This window comes from Carya illinoinensis, chromosome 8, assembly GCF_018687715.1.
Source record: "Carya illinoinensis cultivar Pawnee chromosome 8, C.illinoinensisPawnee_v1, whole genome shotgun sequence".
Lineage (NCBI taxonomy): Eukaryota > Viridiplantae > Streptophyta > Magnoliopsida > Fagales > Juglandaceae > Carya > Carya illinoinensis.
In genome coordinates, this window is record NC_056759.1 from 34,485,852 (window position 1) to 34,504,333 (window position 18,482).

Here is an 18,482-nt window from a genome sequence, read left to right on the forward strand (position 1 = left end):
CACGTAATCGATTTGTTTGTTTTTTTCTCTTTCTTTTTATTTTTCCTTTTTATTTTTGATCCCTTAATTTTGATTTTATCCCATATTATTGGAAAAAGGAATCAGCAAAGAAAATATATATATATATAAACGATAGTATGAATACTAAATATATACCCGCTAAATGTGCCAACTCATATATTTTTTATTTTTTTTATTAATGATTAAGAAAGTAATTATTAGTAATTATATATATATTTTTATTTTTGTAATGATTAATGATATTTAAAAAATACTTAAAAAATAAATAAATAAACTCATTTATACTAATTAATATACATATTTAATTAATATATTTAATAATCACCCTACTAGGCTACTAGCATTGTCCTAAAGCATATGATTTGGAAAAAAGTTACACACGATGCCAAAGACAAACTAGCAGAGATACGTAAAGAGAGGAATCCACCCACGACAACAACTTTTTATATTCCTTTCGTCATTTAGAAGTGTTTTGACAGAGTGGCCACGTAGTCATGATGAAAAAGATGCGTTGGGCATGAAGGGGTCTGGCATTAGTCTTTCCTTCCACATATATATATATATATATATAGCAGCAATAATATGCGAGTGAAATTGGAAGCTTTCATTTAAATCCTGATCAAGCCAAAATCTGATTCATGTTAATGCTTATATGATTTGTGTATGATTTCTTTCCCCTTAATTTCATTTCTGTCTTTTTCTTATATTATGTGAAATATTGTATATATGCTGAAAGAATTAACATACATGATGTTGGAACTCATATTAATTCTGTTATAAGATGTTGGGTTCTCATTTTTAGCTATTATTTATACTTCTAATTTGTACCCAAAGCATGTGCATGATTTTTAGTTTAAACTGATTAATTATCTTCTTTTGATGTAAGGAATTAATTAATGCCGGTTGGACGCTGCATTCAGCTTTGAGATAAACAGATACTCGCAACAATCCCGCCCAAATTTCTTCAAAGCATTTTAGATAATTAAGAAGTAGCAACAACGTCAATGGCATTTGAGCAGCGTTGTTTTAGATGTGGAGTTGGTCAGTTGATCTTAAAAGAAGAGAAAAAAACGTATGGTACAGGACATTCTTGTGCTGTGTGCAAGCAGCACGTAATGGGTCTTAATTATTACATTTGCAAGGGGTGCTACAGCTTCTTTCATAAATCATGTGGCGAACTACCCCGAGAGATGCAGCATCCGTTGCACCCGGAACATACCCTTGAAATCACTGGAAGATATTATAGGAAAAAATGCCATGGCTGCTGTGAAGAATGGATCGGCGACAACCTATATGAGTGTTCTCACTGCAAATTTTATCTTGATCCAAAATGCGCTTTTCTCCCCCTCACCATAAAAGCTGAAAGTCATGACCATCATTTGATCCTCCTTCGAAAATCATTCCCGTTCACTTGCGATACTTGTGGGAAAGAAAGCAAGTGCATGTCCTACTTTTGTATCACCTGCTCATTCGTAGTTCACACACAATGCGCTCTCATTCCATCGACTCTCAAAGTAACAAGTCACGACCATCCTTTGAGTCTGAACCTCAAATACTCTCCTCAGCTCAACCAATCCGAGAATCAGCAAATTTGCCAGCTCTGTGTTCAAAAGGTGGACACAAAATACAAAGTTTATTATTGCTCGAGTTGTGATTTTGCTGCACATCCACGTTGTGCTGCAAAAATCGACATCAGGGATGAAACATTTGACCCGGAACTCAAAGATGATCAACCTATTGAGACCCACCTTCATAGGCATGATGAATCGACTGACACATTAGCTCAAATTGTCGACAAGATCAACCCGGGAAACGGAAAAGCTGAAATCGTCACAGAGATCAAACATATATGGCATGAACATCACTTAAAGCTTGGAGTTGAGTTAGAGAACAATGAAAAATGTGACGGGTGTGCACGGTATCTTTCCTCTTTGCAATATTATTGTTGTTTACAATGCAAGTTCTTTCTTCACAAATCTTGTGCTGATTTACCCAAAAAAAAATTACACCCACTCCATAAACATCCGCTCACCCTCCAACCCCCAAACAAATTCCAGAATCCATACTATGGCCCTGAAATCTTTGAGTGTGGTGCTTGTTATAGATATTGTAATGGTCTCGTATACAGATGCAATGGTTGCAACTTTGACCTCGATGTCCCTTGTAGTTTGATACCAACCAAATTTACCCATGAGGGTCATGAGCACCCACTTTTTCTAATTTTGAGCTCAGACAATAAAGGTCAAGGCAAATGTACCTCCTGTGGAAAATATTCTAGAAGGCGGTTGATACGTTGTGCTGATTCTGAATTTTCTATGGACATGAGATGCGCTACACGACCGCTTACCACAAAATATGGGCACTATGAGCAACCCTTCATACTCTCTTACACTGTTGAGGATCATAACTCTGATGGCTATTACTGTGATATTTGCGGGAAAGAGCGGGATCCGAAGCATTGGTTCTACTATTGTGAAGATCTCCAATTTGCTGCTCATCCAGATTGTATTATGGGTAAGTTGCCACATATGAAGTTTGGGCGCACTTACACATACGACGTCCACGAGCATCCTCTAACTTTTGTTAAGAGGACCACGGATCATCCTAAGTGTCAAGTTTGTGGTGGAACATACGATCCATTTATCCTTGTATGTGACAAATGTGATCATTTCGTTCTTGATCGTTTTTGTTTGTGGGACATGATGATCGAGAAGAAAAGACATATATAATATATGGCTGCTGCGCGAGCATGCAAGCATCTAGTAGCTACGTGCAGATTGAAATTGGAAGCATGCAGGTAGCTAGCTAGCATCTACAGTACTACTCTGTCTTGGGCGGGTGAATAAAATCCTCCATCATGAGGTTATTGATGATGATGATGATGGTGAAAGAATATTGCAATATTATGGATTTTAGACATTATAAATTGAATGGTAGGTAATGAAGATGATGATATGATGCATGGATGGTTGTAAATCAATATTATTATACATATGGTGTTGTAACGTACTACTAGTACTGGTATTTAATTAATAAATAAATTATTGTGTTTGAAATACCTTTTTATTCATGATGATGATCTTCTTGGTCTCAGTAGTACTGATCTTGATGATCTCATGATATATAATTATATATATATATATTATATTAATATTGAATTATGTTACTTAATTACGTATGGGTGTCCGTCCTAGTTAGTTAGTTACGTATTAGCAAATGAAAGCTTCATTGTCCTAGTTAGTTAGTTAGTTAGTTGTTGGGGGAATTCATAATGACCATGGATGGCCCGGCCGGTACATGCAGCTTCGATTATTTCTTAATTTCACTTCTCTTCATATGCAGCCAAATGTTTCTATATTTTGATCCAACTTATATATATATATATATATATAAATATCTTGCATGTCATCATGTGGCTTTTTTTTATTTATTTTATTTTTAAATAATGATCCAAGTAAGTTGTAATTTAGTGAAAACAAAATCATTCCTTGATTTATATAAACAGTGCTCTATTTTGTTGATTTTTTTAAGGTGGAGCTAGAGATCAGTAGTGACATCGATCATGCCTAGCTAATATATAGATCAGGAGAGAGAAAACTTAATTTTATTATTCAAGTCTGAAAAAAATGATCTGATTGTTTTCCTAGCGATCTTGAAAAAATAAATTGTACGGCTAGTGGATTTTATTCCAAGCTATGAGAAGGAAAATCAACGACATTTTTTATTTCATTAGAAGAAAAATTGCATCAGCTAAAAGCATAGCAAAAAACATACAAAACGTTGTGATATTCCCATATAAAAAAAAGACGCGATTATTTTTTAGCATTGCTTGAAAATCGCACGCAAGATAATCAATAATACTGAATCTAAAAAAGTTTTTCCCATCAAAATGATACATCAACGCAAAAATAATTATTTTGCAACGATATTTGTGGACGTTAAAGGATGAAAACTTCGACGCAAAAGATGCTCCCACAGTAGAAAAATATCCTCTTAGCGACCAGAGTCTAATATTATAAAGTGAACTAGGGTTGTAAACGAGCCGAGTTCGAGCGAGCATGGGGTGTGCGAGTGATATCCTCTCTAATTTTTTGACTGAATTGGATGGTCTAATATAAAGAGTGATAGATACAATATTAAATGTTTGTGCGAGTCCACGCTGCTCAAAAATCCTATATGCAAGAAAACAGAGTTAGGCACTTCTTGTAGCAAATGCATAAGTTTGATTTACTGAAAAACTTTGCACTCATCTGTTAGTTCATTTTCAGCTTAAAAACCTTTATCACTTAATTTATTTGTCAGTATCACCTGGAATGACATAGTTAGGCACGTTTATACCCAAAAAAATCAAATGGAAACAATATTTATACTAATAACATTAGAATTGAGTCTGCACCACAATTGTCCTCAGACCTTCCAACTACTTGAGTGAGGTTTAAAAATCAAGGGCTTGTTATTTTGTTACCAATTAATTGATCTGTTTGACAAAACTAATGAAAATATTTAAGAAATGAGTGAGAGGCTTGACAAAGGAGGATGGATTGGATTCAGGGAATCAGGCTAAGGGAAAATTGCTCAGAAAATAACAATCAGGAAGACTCCAATAGTGTTAGAAGTTGCACCTGATTGATAAGAAATTAGAATACTGACATCACTTGTATATACAATACATATATACATATTTGCTTTATGAACAGATATTATATTTATGTTTCTTGATTAAAGACTCCGTCTTGAATCATTTGCATCCATACATTAATATATAAGAATGCCCCTAACTACACACTTTATCCTGATCTATTCTTCAATCCACCATCATGACCCTGGTTTGCACCAACACACTTTAAGCTTCTTTAGGACTGTTTTCTTTATTTCTCCATTCCTTCTTTCTTCTTGAAATAGAGAAATGGAAATTGTGTACTTAATAACTGCTTTCTCTTTCTCTTGATCTTTGAGTTGCAAGTTTGCAAGCAATAATGCTGACCATCCTAAAATTTCCCTGTTACTCATTTTGAGACAAGCCAACAAGTATCACTCTCAAGTTATATAGTGCATAATCATGTTAGAGGTACTCCCAAGTTTTGTTTCAATAGCTTTAAAACTTATGTGCTACCAATCAAAAAGTTTATAAAAAAAAGAAAAGAAAAAGAAAGGATAATAAGTCAATATACATTGATAATGTACCATTAATCATATAAAGTTTTTTTTTTTTTTTTTTTTTCAATGGTAAGTTATGTAATGAGTTTAACATTTTTCTATCATGCAAGTCATTGGTCCAAATATGGAATCCAATGGTTATAGTTCAAAATCTTTGAAAAGAGAAGCACAAGTGTCCCAAAGATTCTATAAATTAAACTACAAATTGACATGAATTTATATGATATGGTAGATTTACTTTACAATATAATATATCACATCAAGGTACATCAGTTTAAGATACATCAAGGTACAATATAATAAATACGAGATCGACATAAAAAAAAAGTTTTAAATACTGAACTTAACTTTTTTTCAAAACGACTACATAGTACTTGCACACTCAATAACTATATATAGCATTACTCTTAAAAATACATAAACTAAAAGCGACCCACCATAAACTATAGCATGACACAGAACCTTTTGTAAATCAGATGTCTAATTTAATTGTTATGATTGCCTTTTGAAAACTGTAGGTGGTACATGTTCATGGTCACCTCCATGAAGAATAAGAACAAAAACGATAAGATTCTCCGTGATATCAAAGATTGGAATGTCAAGGGTCACTCAAGTGGCCAAGAGAATATAAACCCAAAAATGAGCTTTTATTGATATTGAATAAAGATTGTGATCAAGGGTTTGTTTGGATTAAGAGATACTCTTAACTCAATCTATTTCATTTAATCATTATAATTTTATCAAATTCTCACATAAAATATAATAAATAATTTAAATTTTTCAAATTTTAAATTAAAAATAATATTAAAAATAATATTCTAATAATATTTTATTCAACTTTTATCTCATTTTATCTCATCTCATCTCAACTCACTATCTAAATCTCCAGTGAGAAGTTGGCGTTGTTTTGGGAGTGATCATAGTTTTGGATCATATTCCCTTCCCTTCGGAGATTTAAGAAAGGGAATGAAGAGAAGCGGCGTTGATATGCATGCAGGAACCATCAAATGCAGATTTTTATATGTTAAATTACCCACGCGACCCTGAATAAACCCATTTTGAAGAGCCAAAAATCAGCTTGCAGAAAACAAGGTGGGAGATACTTGTAATTTGGCTACAAGTGGAGCTTGGCGCCCAAGTATTATCCTCTAATAAATAAATAAATAAATAATAAGAAATAATGATAGCAACACAACCTTTTACAATTTTTTTTTATAATTATATTTTAAATGAAAAATATTTTTATAAAATATCATATTCTTGCAACTTCATTTTAAAACAACTCTATTTTACAAAAACCCCTTCCATCTAAAACAGAGAGAAATAGGGTTATTTGCAACTGTACACACTTGTTTTTAATCTAGACTTCTTTACTTGTATCAGTATTTAAAAACGTTATTTTTATGTCCATTTGGGCTTATTTTGCACAAATCTTTGAAATTTCAAGCTGCTTTTTTTAACCAATCTTTTCCTTTGCTCAGATGGCTACATATTTTCTTCTTTGGGAATTGTTGTTGGCCTGAAATTCTGCATGCATGATGATATTGAATAATGAGAGAGATGCTTTTCAAAAGCGAAAATATAAAGAAGACCCATGAAACTTTGTGAGTTTCTCAGAAAGAACACAAAAACTAGGACCAAACACCAGCTAATCTTTCAGGGGCATAATGAGTTCTTTGAACGCAAACTTCTAAAAAAGTTTATATAATTCCCTTCACACATACATAAGAAAGTAAAGGATGTCAGGTTCCCTACAAGCACCAAACGTTTACAACCCAAGAGATCAAGCTCACAATTATAAGGCAAGGCTTAATACGTGGGGACATCATTCATCAAAAAGTCATGGGGTTCCAAGCCATTTCCATTGGTTCACGATTTTCAATCGATATCATAACGATATAATTTTTCCTGATTTACTCGACAGCATTATTAGGAATCTGTCTTATAATTAGTAGTTTTATGACTGCTTTGAATGGTCAAAATATATATTCCACATACTCCAACTGTGACGTCCCCAAATTCTATTTGGGATCGGACGGACATTTGAAGCGTCAAGACATGCAATACAAGGTTACCTGCCTCCGTTCATGACATATAAGATGCAATGTTCCTAACATGCATCTAACATTATGCAATATTCGTAGCGGATAATTTTTTTCTTTAGCAATAATATGCACCAAATTGAAAATATCCCAAATGCTTAAAATATACTCCATACATAAAAACCTATTGAACAACTAAAATCACAACACTAGTCCAAAATAGTCATGATCCAAAAGTACTGGAGATGCAACTCCATCGTACAAGTAGTAATTTAACTACTATATTAACATTAACGACGCACCGTCGTTCAATCGATTGTGTCTAGTTGGTCAGCTCCTGATCCTCCTTCAAGTCCTATAACAAGATCTACCATTCGAGGGGAATGGTAGTTGGGACTACCACAGTGAGATTTGATTTCAAATCTCAGCAAGTTAACAAAAAAACTTCCACACATGCTAATGATGCATGGATGACAGTAAAAGCATAAATGTATAATCAAATTCATAAATAATTAAAGCATAACTTAGCGTACAACATAACATAATTGACATAACTTAAATTGAAACATGAACTGAACTTGACTTGACACGAACTTGATCTGAAACTTGACTTAGTATGAACTTACTCTGAAACTTGAATTAACATGAAAAATACATACTCCACAGTTGTTGTGGCCCAATGTATTCTACGTGTAAATACATACTCCACAGTTGTTGTGGCCCCATGTATTCTACGCAAACTTGACTTAACATGAAAAATACATACTCCACAGTTGTTGTGGCCCCATGTATTCTACGTGTAAATACATACTCCACAGTTGTTGTGACCTCATGTATTCTACACATCACAATGCTGTTAAATACATACTTCATAGTTGTTGTGGCCCCATGTATTCTACACAAACTGAATGTACTCAAGATGAAACGTGACTAGAAAACTAAAGGACTGGAGCCCTGACGTAACATAATGTGATTTGAACATAACTTGAAATACATGACCAACTTGAGATAGAAACATTTCGTAACATGGCATAACATATAATAGACAACATATTTAACATGACATACTTGTAATGTACAGTAATACATGACAGAATATATTATGTAACAGATAAAAATTGATGACAGAATAAATTCTGTATAATAGATAATTACGTGATAACTTGGCATGGCATGACATATATGATAACATACATACATACACTATAGTTCCTTTACTTAACACACATACACAGTAGACTGCTAGTAAGTTAAAAGCTAACTTACCTCGATCTCCGCGTTTCTTATAAAACTTCAAGTGCTATCACGAGGAACTGTAATTAGTGATTCTAAAAGTTAGAACTAAATCACTAATAATTTGAAATATGGAAAATACTAACTTAAAGAGTAAAATTTTCATTTTACTCTCTACATGTGGGAAAATGACCGTTTTACCCATAACTTAAGGATTTTGCATACTAACTCCAAAAGTTTCCAAAATTTACATTCCTCATGTAAATTTTGTCCTAAACTTAAATATCAACTCAGAAAAATTTAAAACAAAACACAACTATGAAAAACACACTATGGCCGAAACATCCATAGGCCATTTCCCTTGATTTTTTTTTTTGTTGCAATTCTTTTCAACTTCAAAACTCATGCTTAAACCAAAATTTTACAACAAACATCTTCCAATCCTAAGTTCAAAACCATACTTAAAACATCCATTTAGAAAAAGCTAATAATCAACACCAAACTTTTTTGTAAAAAGATCCAAGCACTTGAATCACAAGTTTTGACCTTAAATCAAAACATCTCCAAGAGTTTCAAAAATCAAATCTTACTTCTAACATATTCATAATATCATCCTAACATCAACCATGCTTTAAATCATCAAACCAAAGTCACCAAAATCACAAAATAACATTTGGAGTTTTTGGTTTTACACTTAGTCCAAAAACAGAAACTTTTTCCTCAACTAGTTTTGATAAATCTCTTGATCTATGACTTATAAATATATGATCTTCAAACCAAACCATCACATGGTTTAAAAAGATGTCTTAAAACATCTTTAGGCTTCTAATTCAAAATCACATGATTAGAAATTAACCAAAACATAAATTTAGCCAAGAATATCCACACTTTGGCTTATTTGAATATCTCTTTGCATAAAATTTCATATATTTGAAACTAACATCAAATATCTTCAAAATAATAATATAACATGTATATAAGATACTTAGGATTTTCCAATAAAATTATTAAAGTCATTAGAATAGGTTTAGACCACCAAAGAGTTAAACTTTCTCAAAACAGAAACTGTTTTTCTTCTTCCAGTTTCTAAGTTTCTAAATCTAAGAAAATCTTTCATCAAAACCTTTAATCATGCAAAAATCCTCAACCAATAGTCACATATACATGTTAACAATACTCCATAAAAATTTCGGACCAATATCTATCCATTAGCTTGGTCAAAAACTCCAAACTATAACATATTCTCCAGTTTATCTCCCAGAATGACCTTTCTATAGTTTACACAATATTTGACTGACCAAATGATCTTCAAATGGGGCAAATAAGATATCCATGTAAACTAGACTAAAAAATGAACAACTTATATGAAGAGACTTTATGATAAAACACTTACAACAACTTCGAAATGGGCGTGCAAAAGATCTCCTAAAATCTGTCCGAGAGAGAGTGTTTGATAATCTTTTATTAGAAGGTGTAATTGAAGATAAGTTCATGGGTGTTGGCTGGACACATTTATGGACGAGATAAGGGAGGTGATAAGGCTGGAGTTGAGAGTTGAGTGTGGTTTTCTCCTACCCAAAATATCTATAAAAGATTATCTCATAATATTCTATCCAATAATATCTACAAAAATCAACTTAAGATATTTTTATCTAATAATATCTATAAAAATCAACTCAAAATATTTTTACCCAATAATATTCACGAAAATTACCTCAAGATATTTCTTTTTATCTAATAATATCTACAGTTTTGAACAGACGTTTTGTCTGAAAATATGAAAAAAAGTTATTGCGCCATAAGACTTTAAATAACCCTCCGAGTCTAATGGCACAAATCATAATACATTTTGACACTTCTAACTATCTCCAATAATCAAAAATACACTTCTGATACCATAATAAATAATAACACTAACTATGTAGTTAGACAAAAACCTATACGATTAATGGATTCGTGAAAACTTATGGGGTTTTCACGAGATTCCTAAAGTTCATAGAAATTTCACAATTGAATTTCTAGCGGGCTGTTACAATCTCCCCTCCTAAAAAAAAGATTTCGTCCTCGAAAACGAAGTAAGTAAGAAATAACAATTCAAAAGTTAAGGAAACACATATACTTTTTTGATATTCGAATAACAAAGTACAACGTCTGATATTGTCAGTCCCGTACAAGTGAACCACAAAGTATCAATCAAGCAAAAGCCCAAAACAACTTTGCAAGACTGAATTTAGATGTCAAACAACTGGGGGTACTTGGCTCGCATATCAACTTCCTTCTCCCAAGTTGCCTCTTGAATATTATGATTTTGCCAAAGTACTTTGACCAATGGGATCTTACGGTTCCGCAACTCTTTATCTTTCCAGTCAAGAATTTGCATTGGCTTCTCTTCATAGGTCAAGTTGGGTTGTAAAGGTATGCTATCGGGATCCACTATCATTGGTGTCTGATTCCCAAAACTCTTCTTCAAAGAAGACACGTGGAAAACATTATGAATTCCATGGAACTCAGTTGGCAATTCCAAACGATATGCAACTACTCCCACTTTCTCCACTATCTCATAGGGTCCCACATATCTTGGACTTAACTTGTTTTTCACTCCGAAACGACTTACTCCTCTCATAGGAGATACCTTCACATAGACCCAATCTCCAACTTTAAAATCTATGCTCCTCCTTCGATTATCAGCGTAGCTCTTCTGTCGACTCTGTGCTGTTTTCATCCTTTTCTTTAATCAAGTGTACTTGGTCCTTAATCTCTTGTAAGACTTCTGGTCCAACTACTTTGCTTTCCCCTACTTCATCCCAATACAGAGGTGATCTACACTTTCTACCATACAAGGCTTCATATAGTGCCATTTGAATAGTGGCCTGGAAACTATTGTTATAAGCAAATTCTACCAAAGGTAATTGTTTCTCCCAATTCCCTTCGTAATCCAAAACACAGGCTCTTAGCATATCTTCCAAAGTTTGAATCGTCCTTTCTGTCTGTCCATCTGTTTGTGGGTGGTATGCACTACTAAATCTCAGACTAAAGCCCATCGATTCTTGTAAACTTTTCCAGAAGTGTGATGTAAAACGAGGGTCTCTATCTGATACGATCGTCTTAGGCACTCCATGCAATCTGACAATCTCTGCTATATAAATTCTCGTCAATCTTTCTAGAGAATCTGTATTCTTAATGGGTATGAAGTGAGCACTTTTTGTTAGACGATCAACTATTACCCAGATAGTATTATTTCCGGCTGAGGTCCTTGGAAAGCCTACTATAAAATCCATGGAAATATCCTCCCATTTCCATTCTGGGATTGGCAATGACTGCAATTTACCGGCTGGCTTTTGGTGCTCTGCTTTTACTAATCTACAGACAGAACATTTGTTCACAAATTCTGCTACATCCTTCTTCATTCCTTCCCACCAAAAAGACTGTTTCAAATCCTGATACATTTTTGTACTACCAGGATGAGCAGTGTAAGGTGTGTTATGAGCTTCCTTTAGTACTTTTTCCTTTAACTCTTCATCTGCTGGAATGACTCTTCGGTCCTTGTAATACAGAGTCCCATCCTCTCTGAGGCTAAAGTCCACTGGTCCTTTTGACTTTTCGATCTTTTTTACAACTTCCGCAAGTTTATTGTCCTTCTTTTGACGGTCTTTCAGTTCTTCCCAATCCAATGGAATGAATTCTTGGATTGTAGTCAACATGGTTTCCTGACTACGGTTTCTAATCAACAGTTTTCTCATACTACATAAGAGGGAATTTACTTCTGATGAAGGAACTGATGAAGCTTCTTGTCTGCTCTTGCGGCTTAAAGCATCAGCTACCACGTTGGTCTTTCCAGGATGATACTTGATGTCGCACTGATAGTTGCTGATTAATTCCAGCCATCTTCTTTGCCTCATATTAAGATTCTTCTGCTCAAACAGGTATTTTAGGCTTTTGTGATCTGTGAAGACTTCACACTTCTCGCCATACAAATAATGTCTCCAAATCTTAAGAGCAAAAACTACTGCAGCTAATTCCAAATCATGAGTAGGATAATTCTGTTCATGATTCTTCAGTTATCGTGAAGCATAAGCAACCACTTTCCCTTCTTGCATTAGCACACATCCGAGTCCTGCCTTAGATGCATCGCTATATACCACAAAAGATTTAAGAGGTTCCGGCAGTGTAAGTACCGGTGCGGTGGTATGTCTTTTCTTCAACTCAAGAAAACTTGTTTCGCACTTATCATTCCAAGTAAATTTCACATTTTTCGTAGTCAGGGCGGTGAGTGGTCCAGACAAACGGGAGAATCCTTCAACAAATCTCCTATAGTAACCAGCCAGTCCTAAGAAACTTCGGATCTCATGCACACTGGTCGTTCTCTGCCAGTTCGTTACGGCTTCAATCTTGGTCGGGTCTACTGCTACTCCTCTACTAGAGATCACATGACCTAGAAATTTTACTTCTTCCAGCCAGAACTCACACTTACTAAGTTTGGCATAAAGTTTCTGATCCTTAAGTATAGTTAAAGTCATGCTTAGATGATGTCTGTATTCCTCCTTGTTCTTAGAGTAGATTAAGATGTCATCAATGAATACGACAACAAAATTATCCAAATAAGGTCTGAATATTTTGTTCATCATGTCCATGAATGCGGCTGGAGTATTGGTTAACCCAAAAGGCATCACTAAAAACTCGAAGTGGCCATACCTTGTCCTAAAGGCAGTTTTCAGCACATCTTGATCCTTGACTTTTAGCTGATGATACCCGGATCTCAGGTCAATCTTTGAAAACACTGCTGCTCCTTGCAATTGATCCAACAAATCATCGATTTTGGGTAATGGGTATCTATTCTTAATCGTCACCTTATTCAACCATCTTTTTTCTTCACAAATAACACAGGTGCTCCCCACGGCGAAGAACTAGGGCGGATAAAACCCTTCTCCAAAAGTTCTTCCAATTGTAGCTTGAGCTCCTTCAACTCGGTAGGGGCCATACGATATGGCGCCTTGTGAGTCGGAGTTGTTGCCGGCTCCAACTCTATTTGGAATTCTACTTCTCTATCTGGTGGTAAACCAGGTAACTCATCAATGAAAACTTCAGGAAAGTCTTCAACCACAGGTATCCCTTGGATTCCTATAGTTTTGGCTGTCTCCTCTACAGTTATCAATAGAAATGCTGAGGCTCCATCATCGATACACTTCCTAGCTTGCAACGCCGAGATCAAAGGTGGGGTGACCTTAACTGATGTTCCTGCGTAACTCATCCTGTCTTCAGTTGGAGGTTCAAACACAACCTCTCGTTTCTGACAGTCTATCTTAGCGTAGTGCTTGAAAAGCCAATCCATCTCCAAAATCAGGTCGAATTCCATCTGACCAAATACTAACAAGTTAGCCTTCAGTGTCCTTCCTTCTAGCTCTAATGGACAATCATTAACTAAACGGGTACAAGATACTGTATTCCCATCGGGAATTAATACTACAACCCGTCGTGGTAATAGTTCAGTCTGCAAACTACAAATTCGTGCAAACGCTGCAGACACAAAGGACTGCGACGCACCTGAATCGAATAGTGCACAAGCCGAGAACCTAAACAAATTAACCCTTCCTAAAAAAAATATATATACACCAATATTAATACTAATTCTAACACATTCATAATACCTGCAACATCATAAATACTAAAAGGAAAGAAAAAAAATATAAAATAAAAAAATACCAGTCATGACGCCAGCTTCATCAGTTTCAGGTGCGTCAACATCAAAATCACCGGGTGTTACTGCATACACTCGTGCCGGGATGTGGGGCCTTGGCTTGCGATCACCAGCTCCACTACCTTGTTTGGCGTTAGGACAATCTCTAATCATATGTCTTGGTTTTCCACATCGGTAACAGACTCCATATCCCTTGTAACATTCTCCAGAATGAAGCTTACCACACTTAGGGCATGGTGAATAAAAGGACGGCTTCTGTCCTCCAATCATTATTCCCTTGCCTTTCTCCGGACTAGAAAAAGGCCTCTTTTTCTCAGCACTACTGCTTGTTTTAAATGGCATGGCCCTCTTTCAATCGGTCATGTTCTGGATCGCCAATTCCTTCTGCTCAGCCTCTGCTATTGTCGCTACATTTACCAACTCTTGGTAATTCTCTATTCTAAGGCAAGCTACTTGACTTCGGATTCTAGGCAGAAGTCCTGCTTGAAACTTTTGTGCCTGTATCTTTTGAGTTGAAATCAAGTGTGGTGCAAACCTTCCCAATGCCATGAATTTAGCGACATACTGCTCTACAGTCAAACTACCTTGTTTTAAGGACGCAAATTCCAGGGCTTTCAATTGTTTGATAGAGTCTGGGAAGAATCTGTTGTCAAACTCTTCCTTGAACCTCTCCCAAGACAATGCAGCCATACTACCTAGTTCCCTAACTAGAAGTTGCCTACGTGTATCCCACCATATTCCAGCTTCTCCTTGGAATAGGTATCCAGCATATAGAACCTTTTGGTCCTCAAGACATCCACAAATCTCGTACGTTCTCTCGAGATCTATAATCCATTTCTCGGCTCTCAGTGGTCCTTCATTACCAAAAAAATTTGGGTAACGGTAAAGCATAAACTTCTCATATGGACAACCCCTAACTTCGGGTTTAGGTGCGTTCACTTGTTGCTGTTGTTGATGTCTAAGCACGTCAGTCAGTATACGCACAGCTTCAGCTAATCCTTCATCCATCGGGGAATCATGATTCTCCTGATTGATACCACCTTCAGGGTTTTGAGGTATTCTACCATGAGTCATTTGTCTCTTCCTGTAACACACGAGTATACATATTACAATCATATAATACCTCTCATACATTTAAGAAATTCAAGCCTAATGACAACTAAATTTCAAACCTAATATTTGGTGCATTTCCTAAGGACATGTGGATTTACTGCCCAAAGACGTATTGCTCTGATACCACCCTGTGACGCCCCCAAATTCCATTTGGGATCAGACTGACATTTGAAGCGTCGAGACATGCAACACAAGGTTACCTGCCCCCGTTCATGACATATAAGATGCAATGTTCCTAACATGCATCTAACATTATGTAATATTCGTAGCGGATAATTTTTTTCTTTAGCAATACTATGCACCAAATTGAAAATATCCCAAATGCTTAAAACATACTCCATACATAAAAACCTATTGAACAACCAAAATCACAACACTAGTCCAAAATAGTTATGATCCAAAAGTACTGGAGATGCAACTCCATCGTACAAGTAGTAATTTAACTACTATATTAATATTAACGACGCACCGTCGTTCAATCGACTGTGTCTAGTTGGTCAGCTCCTGATCCTCCTTCAGGTCCTGTAACAAGATCTACCATTCGAGGGGAATGGTAGTTGGGACTACCACAGTGAGATTTGATTTCAAATCTCAGCAAGTTAACAAAAAAACTTCCACACATGCTAATGATGCATGGATGACAGTAAAAGCATAAATGTATAATCAAATTCATAAATAATTAAAGCATAACTTAGCGTACAACATAGTATAATTGACATAACTTAAATTGAAACATGAACTGAACTTGACTTAACATGAACTTGATCTGAAACTTGACTTAGTATGAACTTACTCTTAAACTTGAATTAACATGAAAAATACATACTCCACAGTTGTTGTGGCCCCATGTATTCTACGTGTAAATAAATACTCCACAGTTGTTGTGGCCCCATGTATTCTACGTGTAAATACATACTCCACAGTTATTGTGGCCCCATGTATTCTACACATCACAATGCTGTTAAATACATACTCCACAGTTGTTGTGGTCCCATGTATTCTACACAAACTGAATGTACTCAAGATGAAACGTGACTAGAAAACTAAAGGACTGGAGCCCTGACATAACATAATGTGATTTGAACATAACTTGAAATACATGACCAACTTGAGATAGAAACATTTCGTAACATGGCATAACATATAATAGACAACATATTTAACATGACATACTTGTAATGTACAGTAATACATGACAGAATATATTATGTAACAGATAAAAATTGATGACAGAATAAATTCTGTATAATAGATAATTACGTGATAACTTGGCATGGCATGACATATATGATAACATACATACATACACTATAGTTCCTTTACTTAGCACACATACACAGTAGACTGCTAGTAAGTTAAAAGCTAACTTACCTCGATCTCCGCGTTTCTTATAAAACTTCAAGTGCGATCACGAGGAACTGTAATTAGTGATTCTAAAAATTAGAACTAAATCACTAATAATTTGAAATATGGAAAATACTAACTTAAAGAGTAAAATTTTCATTTTACTCTGTACATGTGGGAAAATGACCGTTTTACCCATAACTTAAGGATTTTGCATACTAACTCCAAAAGTTTCCAAAATTTACATTCCTCATGTAAATTTTGTCCTAAACTTAAATATCAACTCAGAAAAATTTAAAACAAAACACAACTATGAAAAACACACTATGGCCGAAACATCCATAGGCCATTTCCCTTGATTTTTTTTTTTTTTGTTGCAATTCTTTTCAACTTGAAAACTCATGCTTAAACCAAAATTTTACAACAAACATCTTCCAATCCTAAGTTCAAAACCATACTTAAAACATCCATTTAGAAAAAGCTAATAATCAACACCAAACTTTTTTGTAAAAAGATCCAAGCACTTGAATCACAAGTTTTGACCTTAAATCAAAACATCTCCAAGAGTTTCAAAAATCAAATCTTACTTCTAACATATTCATAATATCATCCTAACATCAACCATGCTTTAAATCATCAAACCAAAGTCACCAAAATCACAAAATAACATTTGGAGTTTTTGGTTTTACACTTAGTCCAAAAATAGAAACTTTTTCCTCAACTAGTTTTGATAAATCTCTTGATCTATGACTTATAAATATATGATCTTCAAACCAAACCATCACATGGTTTAAAAAGATGTCTTAAAACATATATAGGCTTCTAATTCAAAATCACATGGTTAGAAATTAACCAAAACATAAATTTAGCCAAGAATATCCACACTTTGGCTTATTTGAATATCTCTTTGCATAAAATTTCATATCTTTGAAACTAACATCAAATATCTTCAAAATAATAATATAACATGTATATAAGATACTTAGGATCTTCCAATAAAATTATTAAAGTCATTAGAATAGGTTTAGACCACCAAAGAGTTAAACTTTTTCAAAACAGAAACTGTTTTTCTTCTTCCAGTTTCTAAGTTTCTAAATCTAAGAAAATCTTTCATCAAAACCTTTAATCATGCAAAAATCCTCAACCAATAGTCACATATACATGTTAACAATACTCCATAAAAATTTCGGACCAATATCTATCCATTAGCTTGGTCAAAAACTCCAAACTATAACATATTCTCCAGTTTATCTCCCAGAATGACCTTTCTATAGTTTACACAATATTTGACTGACCAAATGATCTTCAAATGGGGCAAATAAGATATCCATGTAAACTAGACTCAAAAATGAACAACTTATATGAAGGAGACTTTATGATAAAATACTTACAACAGCTTCGAAATGGGCGTGCAAAAGATCTCCTAAAATCTGTCCGAGAGAGAGTGTTTGATAATCTTTTATTAGAAGGTGTAATTGAAGATAAGTTCATGGGTGCTGGCTGGACACATTTATGGACGAGATAAGGGAGGTGATAAGGCTGGAGTTGAGAGTTGAGTGTGGTTTTCTCCTACCCAAAATATCTATAAAAGATTATCTCATAATATTCTATCCAATAATATCTACAAAAATCAACTTAAGATATTTTTATCTAATAATATCTATAAAAATCAACTCAAAATATTTTTACCCAATAATATTCACGAAAATTACCTCAAGATATTTCTTTTTATCTAATAATATCTACAGTTTTGAACAGACGTTTTGTCTGAAAATATGAAAAAAAGTTATTGCGCCATAAGACTTTAAATAACCCTCCGAGTCTAATGGCACAAATCATAATACATTTTGACACTTCTAACTATCTCCAATAATCAA

At 34.5% G+C, this 18,482-nt stretch overlaps 1 protein-coding gene across 1 annotated transcript; it reads left to right on the top strand.

Moving 5' to 3' along the window:
- Positions 1-588: 588 nt before the first annotated feature.
- On the top strand, positions 589-3,079 carry LOC122274754. The gene is made up of 2 exons (XM_043083773.1): positions 589-682; positions 908-3,079. Exon 2 carries the CDS (start codon positions 1,026-1,028, stop codon positions 2,748-2,750), a length of 1,725 nt encoding a protein of 574 aa, XP_042939707.1. The 5' UTR covers positions 589-682; positions 908-1,025; the 3' UTR covers positions 2,751-3,079.
- Positions 3,080-18,482: the final 15,403 nt, after the last annotated feature.